At 34.8% G+C, this 22,826-nt stretch overlaps 2 protein-coding genes and 1 long non-coding RNA gene across 5 annotated transcripts in view; 2 read left to right on the top strand and 1 right to left on the bottom strand.

The window, feature by feature from the left end:
- Positions 1-574: 574 nt before the first annotated feature.
- Positions 575-17,348, top strand: LOC147076405 (uncharacterized). Its single transcript, XR_015069299.1, has 3 exons — positions 575-794; positions 11,645-11,788; positions 16,148-17,348. It is a non-coding gene; the product is annotated as an uncharacterized LOC147076405 (long non-coding RNA).
- On the bottom strand, positions 13,981-19,428 carry LOC147076406 (uncharacterized). Of its 2 annotated transcripts, none has more exons than XM_085940267.1 (3): positions 19,189-19,428; positions 18,224-18,369; positions 13,981-15,240 (listed from the first exon to the last, which is right to left on the bottom strand). In XM_085940267.1, exons 1-3 carry the CDS (start codon positions 19,333-19,335, stop codon positions 15,231-15,233), a joined length of 303 nt encoding a protein of 100 aa, XP_085796393.1. In that variant the 5' UTR covers positions 19,336-19,428; the 3' UTR covers positions 13,981-15,230. The 2 variants fall into 2 exon arrangements, with proteins under 2 accessions (XP_085796393.1, XP_085796392.1); XM_085940266.1 differs by lacking the exon at positions 13,981-15,240 and adding an exon at positions 15,984-16,163.
- A 1,100-nt stretch (positions 19,429-20,528) lies between these two features.
- The window catches only part of LOC147076407 (uncharacterized), a 493,316-nt gene continuing 491,018 nt past the window's right edge, over positions 20,529-22,826 (top strand). For both annotated transcript variants that reach the window (XR_015069295.1, XM_085940264.1), the window contains exon 1: positions 20,529-20,548. The gene's annotated coding sequence lies outside the window, so the exon portion shown is untranslated. The remainder of the gene's footprint in view (positions 20,549-22,826) is intronic.

A 22,826-nucleotide genomic window follows, 5' to 3' on the forward strand; every position in this document is an offset into this window, starting at 1 on the left:
TAGATAGGTGGTTACTTTATTAATAATAGCTTCGTTATATAGATATAGATGAGTGGCAATGTGTCCGCTTACAGAAACGTTGTGTTTGGGTTTGTTGCAACTACCGATGTTAGTGACGTCCTAAAATAAATGCCACCCCATTTTTTATAGGTAGGTACCGTAGTTTTTATCATTTTTGATCTGATGTGACAAATTTTTTCATGTGTCATTTACGCTTTATGCGTCAATTACATTGAGCTACTTTACGAGCTGTTTGTTGGCGAATTTAAAAGCGAGTGATTCAGCTACTGCGATTATGATGATGACACAAAAAACATTCCATTCGCTGAGAAGCCAACAAGTTAGCGACTATTTTGACAGAACGTAGTTCGTTTTTTACCGGGAGGTTGCTACTACGCTTTATTGCGAAGACGCGGTCCACACGCCTGCGTCTAGCGTGTAAAGTTGACCGGCTTTCAACTTTTGTAAATTCGCCAACAAGCAGGTCGTAAATTAGCTCAATGTCATTGACGCATTACCAACATTTATTACTATAGTGGCAATACCGCACTAATCTCGAAAATATCTACCATAGATAATAAAGCATAGGTACTCTCACAGCTGTCAGATGCCACGGCTTCGCTGCACCGCATAGGCAATTACCAAAGATGGATATTAAACGTGAACCAGAAGATTTAGAACCTGAGGGCGCAGGACAACTTTCGTTGAATGTGCCTTTAAAATATCCAAACAGCCCTGAGCGCCTTCCTCATGTAAAGCAAGAGAATCTAGACGACGACAAATACACATTTGAGGTTAGTTATTGCTCCGTAAAGTTAAATCGATTACCCTTGTCGCATAGAAGTACTAACAGTGTCACCCAGGGGGGTGTATCAGGCATACACCTAAGAGGTATTAAATGATTTGTATGCAGTCCAGACTGTAGAGATCTGTTGGATCGACTGCTTAACAAAATGGCGGTATGTCATGTGACAGGATATTGTAGATATCTACTAGAACTACTGTTACAAAATGGCGGTGAAAAATGTGACCAGCTATCATAGATGTTATCCAGCTATATTGTACATTTATATTTGCCATGTGTAATAAATATTTTTTTTATTCAACGAATAATTACAAGATTTAGAAATGTCATACTTACATAATTTTAAAACACTTCTGAAAAATATATAACTACTAGAAAAAATCTTTTTGAAACAAATACGACACCCAGCAGGATCGTGAAGGATTAAATAATTATAATGTATGTTTATTATCTCTTCATTATTTATTAATGTTTCTTTATAAAATAAATATATTCTTTGAACCTTGTGTTTATCAAGTGGAGAAATCTTATTTCAATTATTTCCAGTTATTTAATTATCCTCTAGATAATTTATTAATAATATTTCATATTAGAGAGTTTTTATTGTGCAGCATGTTTATTAGGTATATTGTTATAATTTATAATAAATTGTAACATATTATTTAATTTGTGATATATGGATGTTAGTGTAGTTGCAAAAAAATACCTACCTATACCATACCTACTATACCATACCTACTATAAGTGATATTATATTTATATACATATTCATATCGTTATCATCATCAACTAGGATCAATCCACTGCTGGATGAAGGGTTCCGCAACCTGAATCTACTACTAGCGGTTAAACAAATTCGTGATAGTATACCTATTTCTATCATCCTTATCAACATCGACCTGAACCAATCCACTGCTGGATAAAGACCTCCCTAGCCTGATTCTACTCCTTTCTGTCATTTGAATTGCTATATTCGGTTGTATAATTGGTATATCGGTTGAGTGGATTTTGCGTTAAAATCAGACAAACGGATAGACAGATAGAGATTACAAGTTTATATCATGGGCCAAACATAAATATACGTCAGTAAATTTGTACCTTAATCTCGATTCAATTTACTCTATGACCATATCGTGAATATAATACGTCATAACATTTATCCTTTGAAAATAATTTTATTAGGTCGAGAGTTCTTATTTTGAATATTTATATTTTGTTTACTGGATTTTTCAAATGTCAAATGAATAAGAAACAAAACACAATCGGATTGGTGAAAAACACATCGAAATATGCTAAAACGTGTGTGAAATTGAATATTTTTCGTAATAATTGACTAGTAATAATTAATATTAGATAAAATTTATTAAATAATGTCGAAGGATAGGTGTGCAGTAAAAGGGTGTGATAGTTTAGCACGTAAGTAATTTTTTTTCACATAAAAATGATAATATGTATAATATATAACAAATTTCGCTTATTATATCAATTATTGTACAAAATGTATACCTACCTCACACATTAAAACATTTCTTTATGCAAACATTGTTCAATTTAAATATGAAAATAAATATATAGCTTCCATCTACATAATAATACATAATTGTTAATCAATTCTCAGTAGGTACCTACTTCACTAAAAATAATCAGCGCTTCATGCATTTTTAATCAACACTATACCACGATATGCCATGCATATTAAAAACCATGCACTCATAAATTTCAGCTGAAGCGGTGCTGCATCGGTACCCACAACCCGAAAAACATAAAGACAGGTTTCTGGAGTGGGTAAAGTCCAGTGGTGGCAACTTGTCGGATTTGGACCCTAAATTTATTTATGATAATCGTCGGATATGCACCTGTCATTTCAACAGCAAATTCCGTCTAAGACATAACAGGTTGAGTGTGTTAGCAATTCCATCACTCCTTCTTCCGGGTAAGATGACATTTCAGTTTTGTATCGTAATATTCATAAGATAACTAGCTTTTTGTGATAATGGTAGGTGTTATTATCATATCATTTTGCTTTAAGAGTAGCAGCAAAGAATAATATATTATTTTTTACAACTGAAAAGACATGGGGTCATATGCTTATTTTAAAAATGTATCTTTAGGTGTTCTTTTTTTATTTAGCTCAATAATATGATGTAGATCTTGGAAAGCCCACAAAGATTTTTCATAAGCATACATAAAAAACCTGCTTTGAATTTATTGTTTATTATCGTTTATTGTAATAGGTATCTAAAGAATTTTTATATTATTCCATGATTATTTAATCTTATTATAGGTAATCAAATACCCATGTTTCAACTTCATTTCGAAATCTGTTCTGAATTCTGATCTTTGAAATTTTATAGAAATGAGTCTCCCGTGTCTGATTCTAAAAGCATATACAATTAATTTTATCTTTTTAGATCAACCCATGGAGTCAGAATCACCTCTACCTCATTTGAGTTTGCCGTCTGACACTTTTGATAAGCAGAACCATCGTAAGTCATATTTTTCTTCTGTCACAGACCATGTTACAATTAATCTATATATATATTGAGATCAATATGAATTAAACGCCGGGTTCGTTCGCCCACTGAGAACGTTTATTGGCACAGGGGATCTAATGGTCGAAAGGTATAATATAATAGTGACAATGTAATAGCTTATCGAATTCTAATAGAAATTATACTGGAAAGTCTACTTCCTGAAGCGCTCAACAGATGGCGGTAACCTCTTCCTCTGGAAGTTTATTTATTTCTAGGTGAATATTGGGGAGTCGTAGTGGCTGTGTCGGTGTAGATTAATAGTATTGGTACTCATGCCGATCTGGGACAAGCCACGATATATTGTCTGCCCCTATGTTTAGTCGAGTTATAAAGAAATACAAGCTTATAAATTAACAAGTCATTAATAGTATGATAATGACCCCTGACATGAGGAAATACAGGTCAACAAATCCTTCGATTGGTTTAACACTACTGTGTAGTGAATCTAATTTATTTTTAAAGGATTTAAATTAGGGTTATTATTAAAAGCAAAAGTAAGAAATGAAGTCATCGAGAATTTGAGCAGCATCAGAGATAAATTTTGACCTTGGAGCTAAACCCCTCTATAAAAAGAATCAGTCTGCTTTGTGCAGATGTCGCTAGTTGGCAGATCGAAGCCGTGATTTACAAAAATACTAAACAATCAATATTAACAATAACTGACACTTGGTTATAATAATGACACAGAATTATAATGGTCTTATGGAATCTTTACAGAGGGTGTATGTCCTCTTAGGGTTAGGCAACAAGAGACACCAACAAGAATAGAAAACAAGAACAAGAAACAAAGTAATTTATATTACTAGGTCGCAATTGCTATTAATCTAAAACTAAAACATACACCATAATATTATAAACACAGTCTTGGTTTTACAAATTTTCCAAACGGGGTAGTATTAAGTATAATGATTATAATATACACTGAGCATAAGAAACAATACGGCTAGACTTTAATTGACTTTAGGTTCTAAAACTAAATAGAAGTTAAATAAAATTAAACAAATTGTAGAATAAAAGACAAATACAATTTAGATCCACCTATTTTTTTGCACAATTTCAGTTTCACATTATGATGATCCATTGAACCGGATATCTGAGGATTGTTTTGTTCGGTCCAGGGAGTCAGCAGAAGCACTTCTGCCACAGTCGAGCTTACTGTCTTACATCTCTAATGAGCAGAACCATTGTAAGTCATATTTTTTTCTCACCCGACAGACCATGTTACAATTAATAATCTGTCTATATTACTCTCATATGTCGAAAACATGTTTGGCATTGACTTAAGCGCATATTACATTGGCAAATTCTCAAGGAAACCGTCTGCCACGGTAGCCCTGATCGTGAAAACCAGGGGGTTGGAGCGGACTGCTCCCTATTACTTGCGCTAGTTCTATCAACTTTTAATAGGTATTATACGTATACAAATGTTAGAAAACAATATTAGTTTTAAAAGTTTTGAAAACTGTCTATTTAATTATACAAATATACACCTATACCCCATTTACCTAATAATAAAAAAAGCTTCCGGAGCAGTGGGCAGTACAAATTTTCGGTGATCCGGTTAAAACCCCCTTGCTCCACTGCTCCGTGCTCCAGCTCCGAGCTTCACTCCAACCCTTTGTTGAAAACTCAATTTTGAGTCGTTCCCCAGAGTCGTAATCGAATTGCAATAATTCCTATTTTTCCTACTAATAATAGTAATTATGTTATGATTTCAGTTGAACGTCTGGAATCCACACCATTGTTTTTGGCCCATCAACAACCGGTACCGCTAGTGAAGAGGTCTATCACTTCGAATAACTTGGACAAGAAACGTAAGTAAGATTTTATGATTCTAACCCTAACATTATCAGCGCTAAATAAATACTAACATGTACCTAATTGTAAGCATAAAATCTTTGATTTGAACCCCAAGTTTGGAAAATTCACATTTTATTATTCAATGTACGTACCTACCTATGTATGAACCTAATTGGTTCAGCAAGTGATTGAAATCCATATCTCCTAAAAAGAAAGATGCGACATACATTCACATCAGATAAAAGGCCCACTGAAAAAACGCTTATTATATAGGTAGGTAGATAGTTAACAAAATTTAAAATAATGGAACCAGATTATCATGAATGCCAATGTTGCATTCTGGGTGCCAGGATGCTGTAATATTTATCCCCAAGTGAAGATGATACAATTTTCTATATTCATTAGATTCAAAAATATGTTAGAGACATTGTGTGAGAAGGATTAGGTACCTATAAGAAATTCTGGAAAACATTCTAGGTAAAGGTGCCTACCTACTAACTGATATCTCTAGTTTTTTTGTCAATGGTTAAAGGCTCATTCTATAAAATTTAAAACTTACAGACTTCTCATTATATAAGTAAATAAATATTTTTTTATTTTTAATATTCCAGGTAAAACATATGATAGTCTCTTGGCACGTGTCGGAGTGTCTCGCACTAATCAACTCACCCCCAAGGAAAGAGTACTCCATAAAACAGCAACAGATTTTCGAAGGCAGATGTTAAGGGCATTAAAAAAAAATAAGAGTTTTAGAAGTAGACTCCATGCAGCGAAAGTATTGGGGAAAAACACAGCATTTATGCAGGTTACGGAGAACATGACAGCTTCTGCAAAGATCTTTACTGGTCTTCAAATGCTCCAGTCTGGTAAGAAGGCCAGAGGAAGACGGTTTACGGAAGACGAAAAAATACTTTCGCTGTCAATATATAAGCAAAGCCCAAAAGCATACAGATTTTTATACAAGATATTTGTGTTGCCTGCCCCACGAACATTGCTGAAGGTTCTTAACAGAGTACCAATCTCCACTGGCATAAATGATCAATTATTTTCCCACCTCAAACAGATGGTGCGTAGAATACCACCGCACCATCGATATTGCACATTGCTCTTTGATGAAATGAGTCTGAGTCCCCGTTTACTATATGATGAAAGGAAGGACAGAATCGAAGGCTTCGAAGACTTTGGCAATAATCGAAGGAGCAATCAAATTGCTGATCATGTTCTTGTTTTCATGATAAGGGGCATACGCCGTAAATTTAAACAACCTGTTGCCTACACATTTTGTACAGGGTCAACGAAAACACCTGAACTCATGTTTCAGTTGAGAGCCGTTATTAAAGCTGTCAACTCAACTGGACTAAGAGTTATTGCAACAGTTTGCGATCAAGGCAAGAGTAATGAGTCTGCCATTAAGCAACTCATCCAGCAGACAAAAAGATCGTATTTAAGCGACGAAAACCGTAAATCGCTATGGAAGGATGAGGATAGTTTCTTTGAGGTTGAGGGGAAAAAAGTAATACCATTATTTGATCCTCCTCATTTACTTAAAGGAATGAGAAATAATTCGATCGGTAAATCTATAAGGTGCAAAATTGAGGGGAAAATTTTAGTTGGAAAATGGGAACACCTACAGCAAGTATATCATTGTGATGTTACAAAAAACGATATGAGGGTGTTACCAAAATTGACAGATTATCATGTAGAGCCTGATAAGATTCCCAAAATGAAAGTCAAATATGCCAGTGAGATTTTTAGTCACACGGTGGGTGCGATAATGCTACATTTTGCCAGTATGTACCTATTTGCCTATTACTGAATGATGTTTTAAATTTAATAGTGCTTTCAGATTTCCCAGATTAGCTTTGTTTGATTACCTACATGTAGAAGATTTTCGCATTCCTATGCCATTTCAGTTGATAAATAATTACTCATAGTATAAATGTAAACATCTGAAATCATCACATCTGAAAATTTAAAATAACTAAGCTAATTAAAATATTTTCATAACTAATAATTCATTATAACAATATAATCGAATACGACATACTCGTATAGTGAAACGAGTAGATACCTAATAAGAATATTATTAGGTACCTATGTCTAATTGACTTTATTTATTTTCAGATGTCAACTATATCCCGAGCGAAGCACGCGAAACAGCTCGAATTATACTCTTCTTTGATAAACTCTTTGACTCTGTCAACAGTAGTTTCGCAATTGCCGTCAAAGGTAAAGAATTACGAGCCGCCCTGACTGAAACGTCAAACCATTTGAAATTTTGGTCAGAGGCTATCGCCATACTCAGCTCTATGGATTTTGTTGATGACAATGGTAAATGTAGTAAGCCACCTTCCTTGGGGAATTGGATTTTTACTATTAAGGCTTTACGAGACATATGGAGAGAACTGAACGGTCGCGGTTTCAAATCATTGCTTCTTCGGCATTTTAACCAAGACTCCCTGGAGAACTTTTACGGATCTATTCGAAGTCAGGGGGTGCGAAATATTATGCCGACTTGCTCAGGATTTGAAGCCGCGTACAAGACGTTACTCATGAACAACATGGTATCGTCTCACTCAGTAGGTTCGAATTGTGAGGAAGATAATGCAGGGAAATGTCTACGACCACTTAGAGCACTTCTGAGTGATCGACAAGACATTACCCCTGCGAAAGATACATGTACAAATTCAGAAAACAACATTTTATTTTCTGAATCTACAATAATATCTGAGAGTATGACATCTTTGGAAGCCGGCAGCTCAACTTACGTTGCTGGCTATATAATAAGAAAGATACAAAAAAAAATTTTTAAACAATGTTCTCTGTGCAATGCTTTTTCTTTTGGCGACCCTAATGCGTCAGGCATGGCCATCATTACTGCTCGCGAATATTCCCATAAACATTGGCTTCGATATCCATCTGCGGATATTATTAATACCTTTAACCATATGAAGCAAATTATTAATCACTTTTTAAAAAATGAATGTCACTCATTAGGTTTGAAAAAGAAAATTCATTCTCAGATACTGCTTGATGTCAATTTTGATTTTATTAATTGTCAAAATCATAAGGATGTCTTTATAAATTATATATCATCATTAAGTATAAGGATTCTCTTACACTGGTGGTGTAAGGATGTGTGCCGAATACTGAGCGGTAGAAATTGCAGGTATAATGGCAATGATCCTGTTAAGTCTGCCGCCAGGGATCGCTTTACTAAATATAATTACAAAAATAGGAAATAATTTGTATTTGTATGGTATTATTTAGTTTATAATTAATTTTACTATTTTTTATTATTATTTATTTACTAATTTCTAAAGTTATCAATAATCATATCAAAATATCAAATCCACTTTGCAAGTTACCACACAAATGCAGCTTGATTATAAATAATACTAATTTGAATTTCTCAACCTTAATAATATTAAAACAGCTATGGCTTATTATTACAAACTTAAAGATAATGAATATATTATTATGTAGGTACCTACCTACTTATACATAAGGATAAAAATTCTCATGATTTTTGATAAATTTGATATTTTAAGGGGTACTTTAAATAAACTAATATGTTCCTCAAAAAATCGATTCTCTAGCGAGAATCATAATATGCTACTCTTTAAGAGTAAATGACATTTTATCATTTTGAACCTTGAATCTATAAAATAAAACTACATGAATTAATTTGTGTAAGTATTTAAATTAACATGGCGTTAATCGTCTATAATGAAAATGTACCTATTTATTTTTGCAATTTTTTCCGCTCATTTATCAGTGTACATAGTTTCAATATTGCATTGCAAATGGAATTCTTCCAATTAAATGCTATCTCATTTAATATAAATTATATAAGCCTTCAGTAAAATTTCTTGTGGTTAATTAAAAAATGTTAAACCTTACTTTGATTTAAGATTTTATTGAATTTGTCATATTACATTCTGTTTTAGATAATCTGATGATATTTTGTTGTAATATTATGTATTTATATTTTTATTTTATATGCTGTTTCTGTATTTCAAAAAATAAAATGTCAAACATATAATATTTTTTTGTTTTTAATTCCCGCCTAAGTCCCAGTCCAAGATTCAAGCCACTTTTTAAAACGAAGACCTCCAGTTTTAAGATTCGAGCCATTTTTTAAAACGAAGACCTCCAGTCCAAATTAGAGAGAGATATATATAGAATGATTTTGAACCGCTTCTACACATTGAAGTGGCCTATCTATAGTATATAGTATATTAGTCTATGGTGTCACCTATGATAGGAGAAGTGGGGGTAGTTGTGACTGGTCCTCCGCCGTCTTTAGCTGTCAGTCGCCATTTTGGAATTCAGCTATCTTTTTGTCATCGAATTATAGTTAGTACGCGGTCCAAGAAAATGATAGTATTGCGGCAAAAATTATAGGACGTGTTGAAAATGTAAGTTTTTTGTTTGTCACATAAACAAAACGGAGAATTGGAGAAATTCCGATGCCCTGCTTTATTTAAACACCTCTTACGACCGAAAAAAGCTAACCGGCGAATTCAATCAATTCTATTTTTCAAAATTTTGGTATTTTTGACGTAACTACTATATTTTTTAATAGTACGCGCACGAAAATTTTACTTTTTTAATAGTACGCGGACCAAAATGTACTATAATTATAATAGTTCGGTTGGCAAAACTGCGCTCTCTGACAAATGGCAGCGAGCGACGGCGGAGAACCAGTAAAAAGACCCGATGTGGGAGCTTTGGGTATTCCCTCTTGATTGTGAGTTCAGGCTGATTTTATCTTGCTGCTTCTGCTTCGGTGACATATTGACACGAACATTAATCCAGGTTACAGCATCTACAATGACTAAGGCCATCCTCCCACGGCGCAACTTATGTCCGTCGAACTGAAACTAAAATTCCTGCCAGTATCTAGCTAATGTATTTCAATGGCGGCTCGCTGACGGCGAGACTGGAATCTCTCGGCTTCAAAACGGTCGCGAAGAGATGCGACATGCTTGTCGCGCGGTCTCTCAAGTTTCCAGTCACAGTACAACAGTGGTACCAACATCATTAGATTCGGTGAAAAATCATATTTTCTTACCAAAATTGGTAGCACTGCGAACAAGTGTCATGCTATAAAAACCATTTACAACCCAAGACGTCAAAAGTACAAGACAAGCAAAATTGAAATAACCTAATTTTATAAAAGTTAACGCGGCAGCGTGCGTGTTGTTGGTTTTTGTACAAAACAGCTGATGGTCCAGTTTGACAGTTTGAGGTTATGTGATTATTATTTCAAGTGGTTTCAGTAGCGTCGTGTGCGAATCATCACATTGGTCAGTTTATGGGTACCAACACCAACCAGTTCCACCAGATTTCTGTTGCGCCGTGGGAGGAGGACCTAACTACTATACCTATAATAATGCGATTTTACTGAGCCATGCTGGCAGAATTATCGACGTGCCGAAAGACATAATCCAAGTGTCAAGAAAACTGCGAACGAAAATCGATAATATAAATTGACACTTTCACAGTTGTTTTTTTATCGTAATAGATTTTTGGGTTTCCACCGTGTCTACTTCTTCCCTCGACGTTTAGGGCTCGTTGCAGAGACCATTATCAAGAGATGCTAATAATATGTATTTTGATGAAGTGTAGTAAGTGTAGCTGTATGAATGCAAACGTCGCTATAAAAATGCCAAAAGGAATCTGATTAGCTAAGAGCAAACGTTGCTCAGAGTAATGTCTCAATAATTACCACTAGAGATACCGGATCGAATATTGGATTTTGCTGACAGTGCCGGAAGCCATGACGTTTTAAACCGTAGCCCATAATCCCTATTAATATTATCAGGGTTTCTATGTGCTTCGAAATGTCGAGGAAACAAGGAAGAAATACACACGATGGAAACCCATAAATCTATTACGATAAACGTAACTTTTGCCGCGGAATGCGGAGAGTAACCCACGTCTCTCTTCACCTTCAGTCTGGTGTGCCTCATCTCCGTTCACTCTGATGACGGGTCTTTTACCTGCATTTGTCTGTTGGACGAAATTTTGCAGAATTCTATTTGAGCCTGACAATGTAATTTTAAAATCGTCAACTAAACCAAATAGGTACATTTTAGCGTTGAGAATGAGGAGTCAGATCGATAATGCTTCCGACCTTTATAGAGAAGATTTCCTTAAGAGGTGACACTTTTAATGGTGTCAACATATGTATGATCCATGAATTGAATTCACAAGATGGCCTTGGAATTTCCTGGAGAATTGTGAATCTTTTCCGATTTTCCACGAAAACTTGTAATCTTGGTGCCTTGCAATAAAATTCTGCTTGTTTGACCTAAATAAACTGTTGGACATAACCCACACTGTAGCAATTATATACCACATCTCTCAAGTAGATTAACTTTATACTAGTTTAGAATATAACAGCAGCATGTACATAACGTCTTCCCCTGAGAGGATTCTCCACAAAGATTTTTATTATATTATTAAAATGTTGTTACATGATGTATTTATTTTTTAGAGCACTGCCGCTGACCTTGGCAATATTAAATCTGAGACTGATGCTCAGCAAGTCTGTGTGAAGGATGAGTTTCCAGTGTCCTCGATTAAATCTGAAAATCCTCAAGCAGGCTGTTCTCACACAGAATGGACAACAGATACACAGGTTTCACTTTTATAATTTAAAGATATATATAATTATTATTATTATTAGGTACGAGGGTAGTCCCAGAAGTATCCGACCTAACAAAGAAAACACAAAAAATTTTGGAAAAAATATTTTTATTTCTCGACGTAGTCTCCTTTTAGGTCGATACATTTTTCCCAGCGATGTTCAATAGCTTCGATCCCCTGTTTATGGTGAGAATCGTCGAGCTCCTCAAAATAGCCATCAACCGCAGACTCCACCTCTTCATTTTTGGAAAATCTTTTACCACCGAGCCATTTTTCAATTTTGGAAACAGAAAATAATCCGAGGGCGGTAAATCTGGCGAATAGGGTGCGTGAGGAAGCAATTTGAACTTTAACTGATTGATTTTGGCCATCGCGATGACGGATGTGTGAATTGATGAATTGTCCTGTTGAAACGAAACTTTCTTTTTCGCCAAATGCGGTTGTTTTTTTTTTGATTTTTTTACTCAAACGCTGCAATAGGTTTGCATAATACACGTCGTTGATTGATTTTCCTTTCTAAAAATAATCAATGAAAATTCCCCACGCGCATCCCAAAAAACTGACACCATGACCTTGCCTGCAGATGGAACTGTCTTCGCCTTCTTTGGAGCTGATTCTCCCCTTTCAGTCGATTGTTTTGACTTCTTTCGTCTCAGGTGTGAAGTGACGGACCCATGTTTCATCTATGGTTATGAATAGATGCAAAAACTCTGCTTTATTGCTGTGAAACTAAGCCAAACACTCGATTGAAACATCCTCACGATGCTGTTTTTGTTCCATTGTGAGTAATCGCGGCACCCACCTAGCGCACATCTTTCTCAGGTCCAAATTTTCAGCCAATATGTGATGTATAGTACTTTTTGAAATGCTTACCATGTCTGCTAGCTCGCTCAATTTCAGTCGACGTTCATCCAATACCATTTTGTGTATTTTCGTCACCATTTCTGGCGTGGTCACCTCATTTGGTCGACCACTGCAATGTTCGTCTTGGCAGCTCGTCCGAGCTCGTTTAAACTCAGCCACCCAATATGTTACTGTTGTAAACAAAGGAGCAGACACCACCAGAGTAGAATCTAGCGCCGCTTTGATATTGGTTGGACTGAAGCCTTTCAAATGAAACTGTTGTATCACATAACTATGACCAATTTTTTCCATGTTTACAAATTAACTGAGAGCGTTCACTGTTGATGGCTGACAAATAATTACTGAACAACGTAGCGTCGTCAAACTTCAAACGTAAGCTTTATAAGGTTGGTACTTTCTATCGTAGTCATTATTTTCAAACAACAACTGCTATCTATACGTCAGGTCGGGTACTTCTAGGACTTCACGGTATACATTATAATATAGTATAATGCGGTGGCGAGGGGTGGAATAGGTTATTTAGAAACGACATAAATATTGCGCACCAAACTTTGTCAGTCATTCATTTGTTTTCATTTTACTACGAGTACAATTTGCAGATTTGCAGTTTATAAAATTCAATGAAATCCTGCCTTACCAAGACTTTATGGTTTAGGTAGCTATGCTATAAACTTTCAATCACGAAAACCGCGTAACTCCGTTAATAATATTATATTCATTGACATGTTTTCTCTTTCAAGTAAATGGGTAACGTTTTTTAGTCATCTTTACACGATTTAAGAATTAATACCCCCGTCGCCACTATGAAACAAATTGACGTATTCACAGCTCTACTTTCGCTCTCCGATTGCCAGCGAGTTCAAAATTTCGTCGCACCTATAGTTGAAAAATATTTACTGTTTCACTGAAGTATGCTCTTAAGATATACGAGTTAAAATGGCTTGGATGCCTGTCTATACAGACACTCTGTAGGTCCATGTTGGTTTAAATGCTTGATGTTGTAGGTTTCGCGGTCAGACTAGCACTGATAACAGTATGCCCAGTAGAGATAGGGATTTGTAATTACTGTTTGGAGAGGATAACACAAGAAATTGGTTCAAACATTAATGTTCAACTATCTGCCATAAATACTACATAATATTGTGTTTTATTGTAATTTTTTTTTTTTTTTGGTTAACCTTTTCAATACCAGCAAAAAATAAATAGAAAACCCTCCCACACCGGCATGATTTCAGAAAAATCTTTCATTACATAGTGTTGTACTAAAATGCTTACAAAAGATATATTTATGGAGACATTGGAATAAAACTCAGATTTTTTGACAATGCAATCAATATTTATTTATTGTGTGGTATTTTTGCCATCACGATCCTTTGTGAAGGGGCACATTGCACTCTTGACAAAAATATCTGGTCTCTCCTCGCCTCTTATGCGCAGCACATACTTGGCAGACTCGCGATGGATACTGTTTTTTTGCAATCTGTGGAATCACCTTCAGAGTGTGTCTGGACATTATTCCAGACAATCTATTAATGCCGGTGAATTCATTTAATTCGGGATTCGGAGTATCCGAACTGTCTCCAAGTGTCTCCAACTCTCGCCAAATGTCTCCAACTGAGTAAAACTGTCTTCAACTGTCTCCAACTGAGTAAAACTGTCTTCAACTGTCTCCAACTCTCGTCAACTGTCTCCAACTGTCTTCAACTCTCTCCAACTTTCGTCACCTGTCTCCAACTGTCCCCAACTCTCGCCAACTGTATTCAAATGTTTTCAACTATCTTTAAATGTCTCCAACTGTCTCCAACTCTCGCCATCTGTCTCCAACTGTTTAAAACTGTTTCCAACTATCTTCAACTATCTCCAACTCTCGTCAACTGTCTCTAACTGTCCCCAACTCTCGCCAACTGTCTTCAACTGTCTCCAATTGTCTAAAACTGTCTCCAACTCTCGTCAACTGTCTCCAATTGTCTAAAACTGTCTCCAACTCTCGCCAACTGTCTCCAACTATCTCCAACTGTCTGCAACTGTCTCCAACTCTCGCCAACTGTCTCCAATTGTCTAAAACTGTCTCCAACTCTCGCCAACTGTCTCCAACTATCTCCAACTGTCTGCAACTGTCTCCAACTCTCGCCAACTGTCTTCAACCGTCCCCAACTCTCGCCAACTGTATCCAAATGTTTTCAACTGTCTGCAATTGTCTAAAACTGTCTCCAACTGTCTTCAACTGTCTCCAACTCTCGTCAACTGTCTTCAACTGTCCCCAACTCTCGCCAACTGTCTCCAAATGTTTCCAACTATCTTCAACTATCTCCAACTCTCGTCAACTGTCTCCAACTGTCCCCAACTCTCGCCAACTGTCTCCAAATGTTTTCAACTGTCTTCAACTGTCTCCAATTGTCTAAAACTGTCTTCAACTGACTCCAACTCACGTCAACTGTCTCCAACTCTTGACAACTGTCTCCAACTGTCCCCAACTCTCGCCAGCTGTCTCCAACTTTCGCCAACTGTCTCCAATATCTCCGATTCGGAATTCTCCGAATTGTTCGGAAAACAAAATTTTTCGAAAAATTCTATAGATAGCTGAAAATATTAAATTAATTACGGCCAGGAAAAAAACCGGAAATTTCCGGGTCCGGTATTAAAAGGAATAAACATTAATCACGGAAATTTCCGGGTCCGGTATGATAAGGGTTAAGGAAACAAACAGTTACATATTGAAAAATTTAAAATATAATAATGAAAAGTTATTGCAACCAGCAAAGTTTCCATGTATATAGTAGGTATAATATTGTTAAGCCTAACAAGATAGATTAGTAAGAATAACAAAAATATAAAGAAATTATATAAGAAAATTACATGAGAATAATGAGGAAGAATAATGAATAATTAATTTATATACAAAAAAAGTAACGTAAAAAATATAATATATAAAAGTATAATATATATATATATATATCTATATATACAAAATTTTGGAGATAGCGCGTTTAAATGAAACAGGTGAATTAATAAAAGGATCAACGGTGGAGAAATACATATTATAATTTAAGCAAGAGCGCTGAATAAAAGGGTTTTGTGCATAATTAGAATCGCTACGACTGACATGGTACAAATTTTGGTTTCGTGTAAATCTTGATGGACAATGGAAACCCACCCTTTCGAGTAGGTTTGGCGAGTCAACAAAACCATTGATAATTATAAAAAGAAAATATTGATCAGATATAGAACGTCGACTTTCCAATGATGGTACCATAAAAGTTGCAGTGGTCGAAATAGAATTTGATAAATTATAACAGTAAGCTTTAAAATTGAATTTGAATTTTAATAAACACAATGTCGTTCTACCAATAATTTACAGTAAAGTTAACACCATTAATGGTTGTAGAAGTAAATTGTTTGGATTAAATTTTAACTAGTTATCCTAGCCTTCAGTATAATATTATATTATGTTAGTATGGGTATTTTTTAATCATCCATGGTTTTTTAGGCTACCACTGCGAGCACTGTAACAAGGAACATATCGACGAGAAGTAATTCTATGTCAGAAGCGTATTACGAAGACATACAAATTGATGAAAACGATATTAAAAATGATGTGAAACAGAACACTAAATATTTTACTAATATTAATGTCTCGAGTTATACTGGTAAACGTATTGTTAACAAATCAGAAGTATTTAATCCAGGATTAGTAGCTATTATAAAGTTGATGAAAACTAATTTTTATAAGAAAAATTTCGTGTGCTGTTTTTGTTTTGATTTTTTTGAATCGATAGATCTACTGCAGCTTCACAAAGGGTTTCATAAAAAAACAGTGATAATAGCGGCCTGTTCTGTATTAAAACGATTTAAATGTACTCAATGTAGCTACTCGTGCCATAAAGCAAGTGGCTTAAAATCACACGAAATGATTCATACTGGCGAAAATCCATTTAAGTGTGATGAATGTACATACTCGTGCAAAAGATCAAGTTATATGAAAATACATAAAATGAGACATTCTAATGAAAAGCCGTTTAAGTGCAACGAATGTAATTACTCATGTCTACATCGCGCTAGTCTAAAATTACATGAAATGGTTCATTCTGGTGAAATACTATTTAAGTGTGATGAATGTAATTATGAATGCAACAGATCCACCAACATGAAAAAACACAAAATGACTCATTCTGGTGAAAAGCCTTTAAAATGTGATGAATGTAGTTTTTCGTGTATAAACAGTAGCAATCTGAAACTACACAAAAGGTCCCATTCTGGTGAAAAACCATACAAGTGTGATGAATGTAATTACTCGTGCAACAGATTCTCTAACATAAAATTGCACAAAAGGACTCATTCTGGTGAAAAACCATTTAAATGCAACGAATGTAATTTCTCATGCATTCATAGTAGTAGCCTAAAATTACACAAAATAATTCATTCTGGTGAAAAACCATTTAAGTGTGATGAATGTGATTACTCGTGCAACAGGTCATCTTACTTGAAGTTACACAAAATGACGCATTCCGGTGAAACACGATTCAAATGTGATAAATGTAATTACTCATGTATACAATCAAGTACCATGAAAGCACACAAATTGACTCATTCTGGAGAGAAGACTTTTAAGTGTGATCTATGTAGTTACTCGTGCAGTAGATCTACTAACATGAAAAGACATAAAGTAACTCATTTGAATGAAAATTTATAATAAAAAATATTAATAATATGTTGATGTCAGCCTTTATTTCGTAATCATTCTTTACAATAATAGCTAGTATAATGTATTTTAAATCACTTCTAATACTATTCTAGTAATTATTATAAATTGCAACGAAATTATGTATAAATTCACTCACACACACAAGTCTTATAATGCTGTATTAGGGAGGACATATTTATTAACTGTCTAACTCCTAGGGGTTGTAAAACCAGTATAAGTTTAATTGGAAGCGTCAACAACCTTAAGCGACACCAGACACCCAACACAAATTTTGTCATTAACAGCAAACCAATCGAACGTGTGACCCATTATAAATATTTAGGTACATGGGTCAACGAGAAATGAAACCAGTCTCAGGAATTAAAAACTATAATTGAGATCGCATGGAGCGCTTTTCTCAAAATGAGATGCCTCCTTAGCAATCGACATCTTAACCTAGGTATGAGACTGCGTATGGTACGTTGTTATGTTCTCTCAATTCTTTTCTATGGTATGGAAGTATGGACGCTAAACCAAGAGATGTCACGAATGTGGGTGGATGTATAGACGCATCCTCAAAATTCCTTGGACTGACCGGGTGACAAATGTAAAAGTTCTCAATCGAATGGGGAAGGACCGAGAAGTTCTACGTAGTATCAAAACCAGGAAACTACAATACCTCGGCCACATTATGAGTGGACAAAAATACAGCATTCCCCAACTTGCCATTCAAGGAAAGATAACTTCATTAGTACTTAATGAGAGTAATGAATCAATGTTTCATATACCTATCGCTTTAAATTTAAATAAACCATTGATTTCATTGTCGAAAAACTTTAGTTCTTCCCAACCAAATAATTTAGAAGAGATTATTAATTATACCTGTTTGACTGGCTTCCATTCTGAGTAAGAACATTCTGGCTGGGGATCTTTGGGGAGCAAATTGGGATATCAAGAAACTCAGTCTTGGTGTCAACTAGCTGACAATCAGTCTCAGCTTTTATACTGGCCAAATGCGTTAAAGGGCTCTGAAAAAAATGACAGATTTTCTTTAACATTCAATAATATATAATTGTTTTGGACAGTAATCTGGGAAGAAGAGGATTAGGATATATACAGAATAAGAGGGGAACAGTAAAGGAATTAAATAGACAACATAAAGTATTTATCGCACGAATTGCGTTGGTATGGAAGATGGAGTAATCTGATTGAAAATTAACACAATTACGAGGAAGAAATTATGTAAACCTTGAAGATATTTATTTAGATTGGCCATATTATATCCCGTATCACTATCTACTACCAATCGCCTACTTATGACTTCATCTGCGTGAAAAACGGATATAAAAAAATGGACAAAATACTTACACGATTTTATTTGTCTGATAAAGTTGACTTTTAAATAAAAAAAAAAGATACAGCATAATAATGCATATATAGCGCAGCGTGGAATGGAAAGGTGTATGTTGGGCATAACGCATAAAGATCACAAAATAATTTAATTGATAATGAAATACACAAGAGTACGCGATGTGATAGAGCTCGCTAAGCAGGTGAAATGACAATGGGCTTGAAGTCGCTCGGCGAGTGGACAACCGCTGGACCTAGAATACTAGAATACTATACAATATAGTAATCATGGAATTAATATACCAGACTGATAATATTTTGTCAGATTAAAAAAGAATAAATATTTGTCTGGAACGATTGTCAAAATATGTTATCTATTGACCTTTATCTATAAACATTTTTGAGTAAAGCTCTAATTTAGTAGAGTAGTATAAGACAGCTTTTCAAACAAGTAAATTAACTATGGCTCACAATATTAGTTCAGTTTTAACACTAACCTCAAAAACACAACCATGAGACTCGTTACTCTCATCCTTTACATAAGTGTGAGTATCAAGTCTATTTGCATTCACTACAGGTACATCAAACGAATTATGCCCTTCTGAATCACATTCGCTGCTCTCTGGTTCATGTTTCACGTCCATTTTGCTTCTATTGTAGGAACGAAAAATCTATTGAAGTGGAAATAAATTATTATTATGAAGAAACTATAGAAAGAGTGACAGACGAGTGCCTTGTCATAGCCTTACAGCGAACTGCCTTCTTTTTAACCATAGACAAATGGTGAAGTGTTGTCAAACACGATAGGTAAATAAAATTACAGGTAGGTAAATTAATTAAATCATAATAATTTGTCATGTTTGATAAAATTGATTCGTAATTTGGACGTAGAGTGCAACTTTTATATTATCAAGTTTTTTCGTCACCACGGTTGTTTCTGGATCTAGGTAATTCAACGTGTGTTCGATATCACGTCGAGATTTTTATTAACATTAAAATGCCTAAGCCTCTACGGAAGTAACCATAGAAAGAAAGCTTTTGATTTTATTCCCCTCAATAGAGTATCTGTTAAAGACATAGATTAAGACTGTCCAGTCTGTTTAGTAGGTATCTGCCCTGACCATTCCACACGGAAAAACCACGTGACGTTAATAATACAGCCTTCATAGTCGAAGAGTGCTTAAGACGCAGGTCTTTCATCCGAGGGTCCCGAATTCGATCTCGGTATGGTTACAATAATATTACCTACAATTATATTGATGTAATTTTCTCAAAAACCCGATATTTTGGTTTACGAAAACTTTACATTATGACATGCACACGAAATGCACGCCTTCAGCCGGCATTTCTTGCGACGATTTTGTGACGTCACAAATATTTCAGTCCGATCGTGAATGTCGATTTTGTGTGGAATTGTGCAGCCTACCTCGAGTCGAAGCTATAAGAAACATGTGATAAGTCCCATAGTCCAATAGACTTACAGCAACTCAGAGTGAACTATGGATGATTTCTTTCAGGCAGACCAAATGGTTTTATAAGAAAAATGTAAGTAATTAAGAAGTCTAAAATTTAAGGTTAAACATAAACCATTTTCATGTAAATAACTAACTATTCGATATCATTAGCTAAATGTTGTAAACTAGAGCTAATTTGTAATTGTAATCTTCTTCGCATTATGTCGCAAATGATAAATTAGAATTTTTTCTCGTAATAAAGTACGTACGTATTTACTATGTACGTATTTAGTACATACTTACATAATAAATATATAGAAAGATTATATACATTATGGAAGTATTAATTTTTGCAAAAATAAGTAAAGAGTAGGTGGGATTATAACAAAGAGATTGGAAGACTGTCTTTGGATTATAATATGTAATAAGCTCTGAATATTTCGTAAGAAAATAAAATCGAACGTGTTCGATCTATTTTGGGCAATGCAAAATCTTCAGTAGAATGATGACATTTTTATAGCATTCGATTGATTGAATGCAAAGACATTCCCGACGAATGGGCGACAGCATAAAATTAAACATAAATGTCATCATTTAACTGGACTATGATTCGCCAGAAATGTTGTCATTTTTCTGATATCGTCCAGGGTGTTGAGCAGTGTTGCCAACCATACTATAATTATAGTATTTGTACTATAATTTTGGTCCACGTACTATGTACGATATAAAACATGGATAGTACGCCCAAAATACTACAATTTTGAATATCGGAAAGAATATGTAAAAAGCACTAAAATTTCTATATTTTCGTTCGATAAAATGGTGTAAAGTACCTACCTACTATAATTTCTCTATATTGCAGATTTGGAGAGCTTGGGAAAAAAATTGCTCGAAAAACGTAAAAAAATCTCTTGACTTTGGTTTAAAATTAAATTTCTTGAATTCTCGGTAAGCATTTTTGGTTGGAAGAGGCAATGACATTAATATGGACGAATCATCTGGAAAAAAAATCACACTCACTTTTTTGTCGGTCTGCCGAATGGCATAATCTGTTCGCCATTACAATAAAGGTGATATTGCTATAATTCCCGATGCTTTCTGTCGGGTCTGCCGAATGGCATAATTCATATTTTAATATCAATATCGTTCTCAAAAATTAACATTGACACTGGAAACACTGTTCTAACGCCATTACAATAAAGGTGAAATTGCTATAAATTACCGATGCGTGATATCGCATAATGGAAATTGTGAAATTTTGTCACGTGACGTCTACCTATACATGTGCGAATGTCGCTTAGGGCGAATTTACTTGCTAGCTACTTTACTGAGTTTGTTGTTCATTAATAATGTCAATGCGAAGAGGTACCTAAATAAAAAGGTTTCTCGGAGTTTCTCAAATTCTCCGTTTTTTTCTGAGAAACAAAAAACGAAAAATTTTACAACAGATAACAACGCGTACTATATTTTTTCACCAAATACTATAATTTTGGAGGCTCTATATTATAATTCAACTTTGAAAAGATGGCAACACTGCTGCTTAGCAACACTCTTTCAGCAAAACATAAGATTCCACGGCTCTAGTGACGATCCATACGGTCGAGTTTTAAAATGGATGTGAAAACGGAACCAGACGATAATTACGAGAAAAAATCTAATAATGATTATCATTTTTACACAGGGAACAATGTCCATGATAAAATGCGTACAGATACGCCATATATAAAGCAGGGAAATGAATTCACAACTCGACAATATGAAGTAAGGTTATGTTTTTTGACATTAATTATTTATTTTGATGTTTCACTCTTGCAATTGGACAAAACTTTCATAAATGGTGCTTAATTGAAACTATAAGCTTTAGTATTTCATGGTTTATTACCAAGCTATTATCTCGTGTGGATAGGTATGCTATAGATATAGGTAGGTATGCGATCAATTTTTTCTTTCTTTTGTAGGTTACAGTTGAACCTAATGTCCATATTAAGAAAGAAATCGACGATCCATATGAGGGCAGCGAAGATTATGCTGTATCCTTTAATACAAATGAAAATTTGAGTAAACACTCCGCCATTGGCTGCAACAGTGAAGTGAGTATTTAATTAACTATTTCTTCATGTATTCAACCGCCGCCATCTTTAGATTAATGAAGCCTGAGCATAATTTTTTGCACAAGCAACGAGTGGTCCACTTTTCAGCTGTCAAAATCGGATCCCAGATTGCTTAACATATTGATTCGCCCTTTCTCGTTTCAAATTGAATTATAAAAAATTCTAAAATTAAATATAAGTACATTATTAACTATCATTGTTATTAATAAATAATATACATTCCTGTTATTCATCAGCTGTCAAAGTCAGACTAGTCCTTCACACAAAAACCGGTGGTAATAACGATTTCCAAAAAATATATAGCATGCATTACATTTGTAGAAGGTGTGTTAATGCTAGAGTATTATTTATATTGATGTATATATTTTTATATATGAATACTACAGACGCATCAGTATGAGCACAATATTGAACAATGGCAGGTCATCCATAGACAACAACGGGATGGGCGGAAAAAGTAGGACCAGTCGTTGTGAATGTATCGGCTTTCTAATTGAGTTGGCAATGATTCAACGTATAATTCACTGCCAGCCAAATTTTTGTAATTGAACACTTGTCGGCCAGCTTCGT

The sequence above is a fragment of the Rhyacophila brunnea genome, unplaced genomic scaffold, assembly GCF_057557595.1.
Source record: "Rhyacophila brunnea isolate RB1 unplaced genomic scaffold, BYU_Rbru_1.0 scaffold_13, whole genome shotgun sequence".
Classification (NCBI taxonomy): domain Eukaryota; kingdom Metazoa; phylum Arthropoda; class Insecta; order Trichoptera; family Rhyacophilidae; genus Rhyacophila; species Rhyacophila brunnea.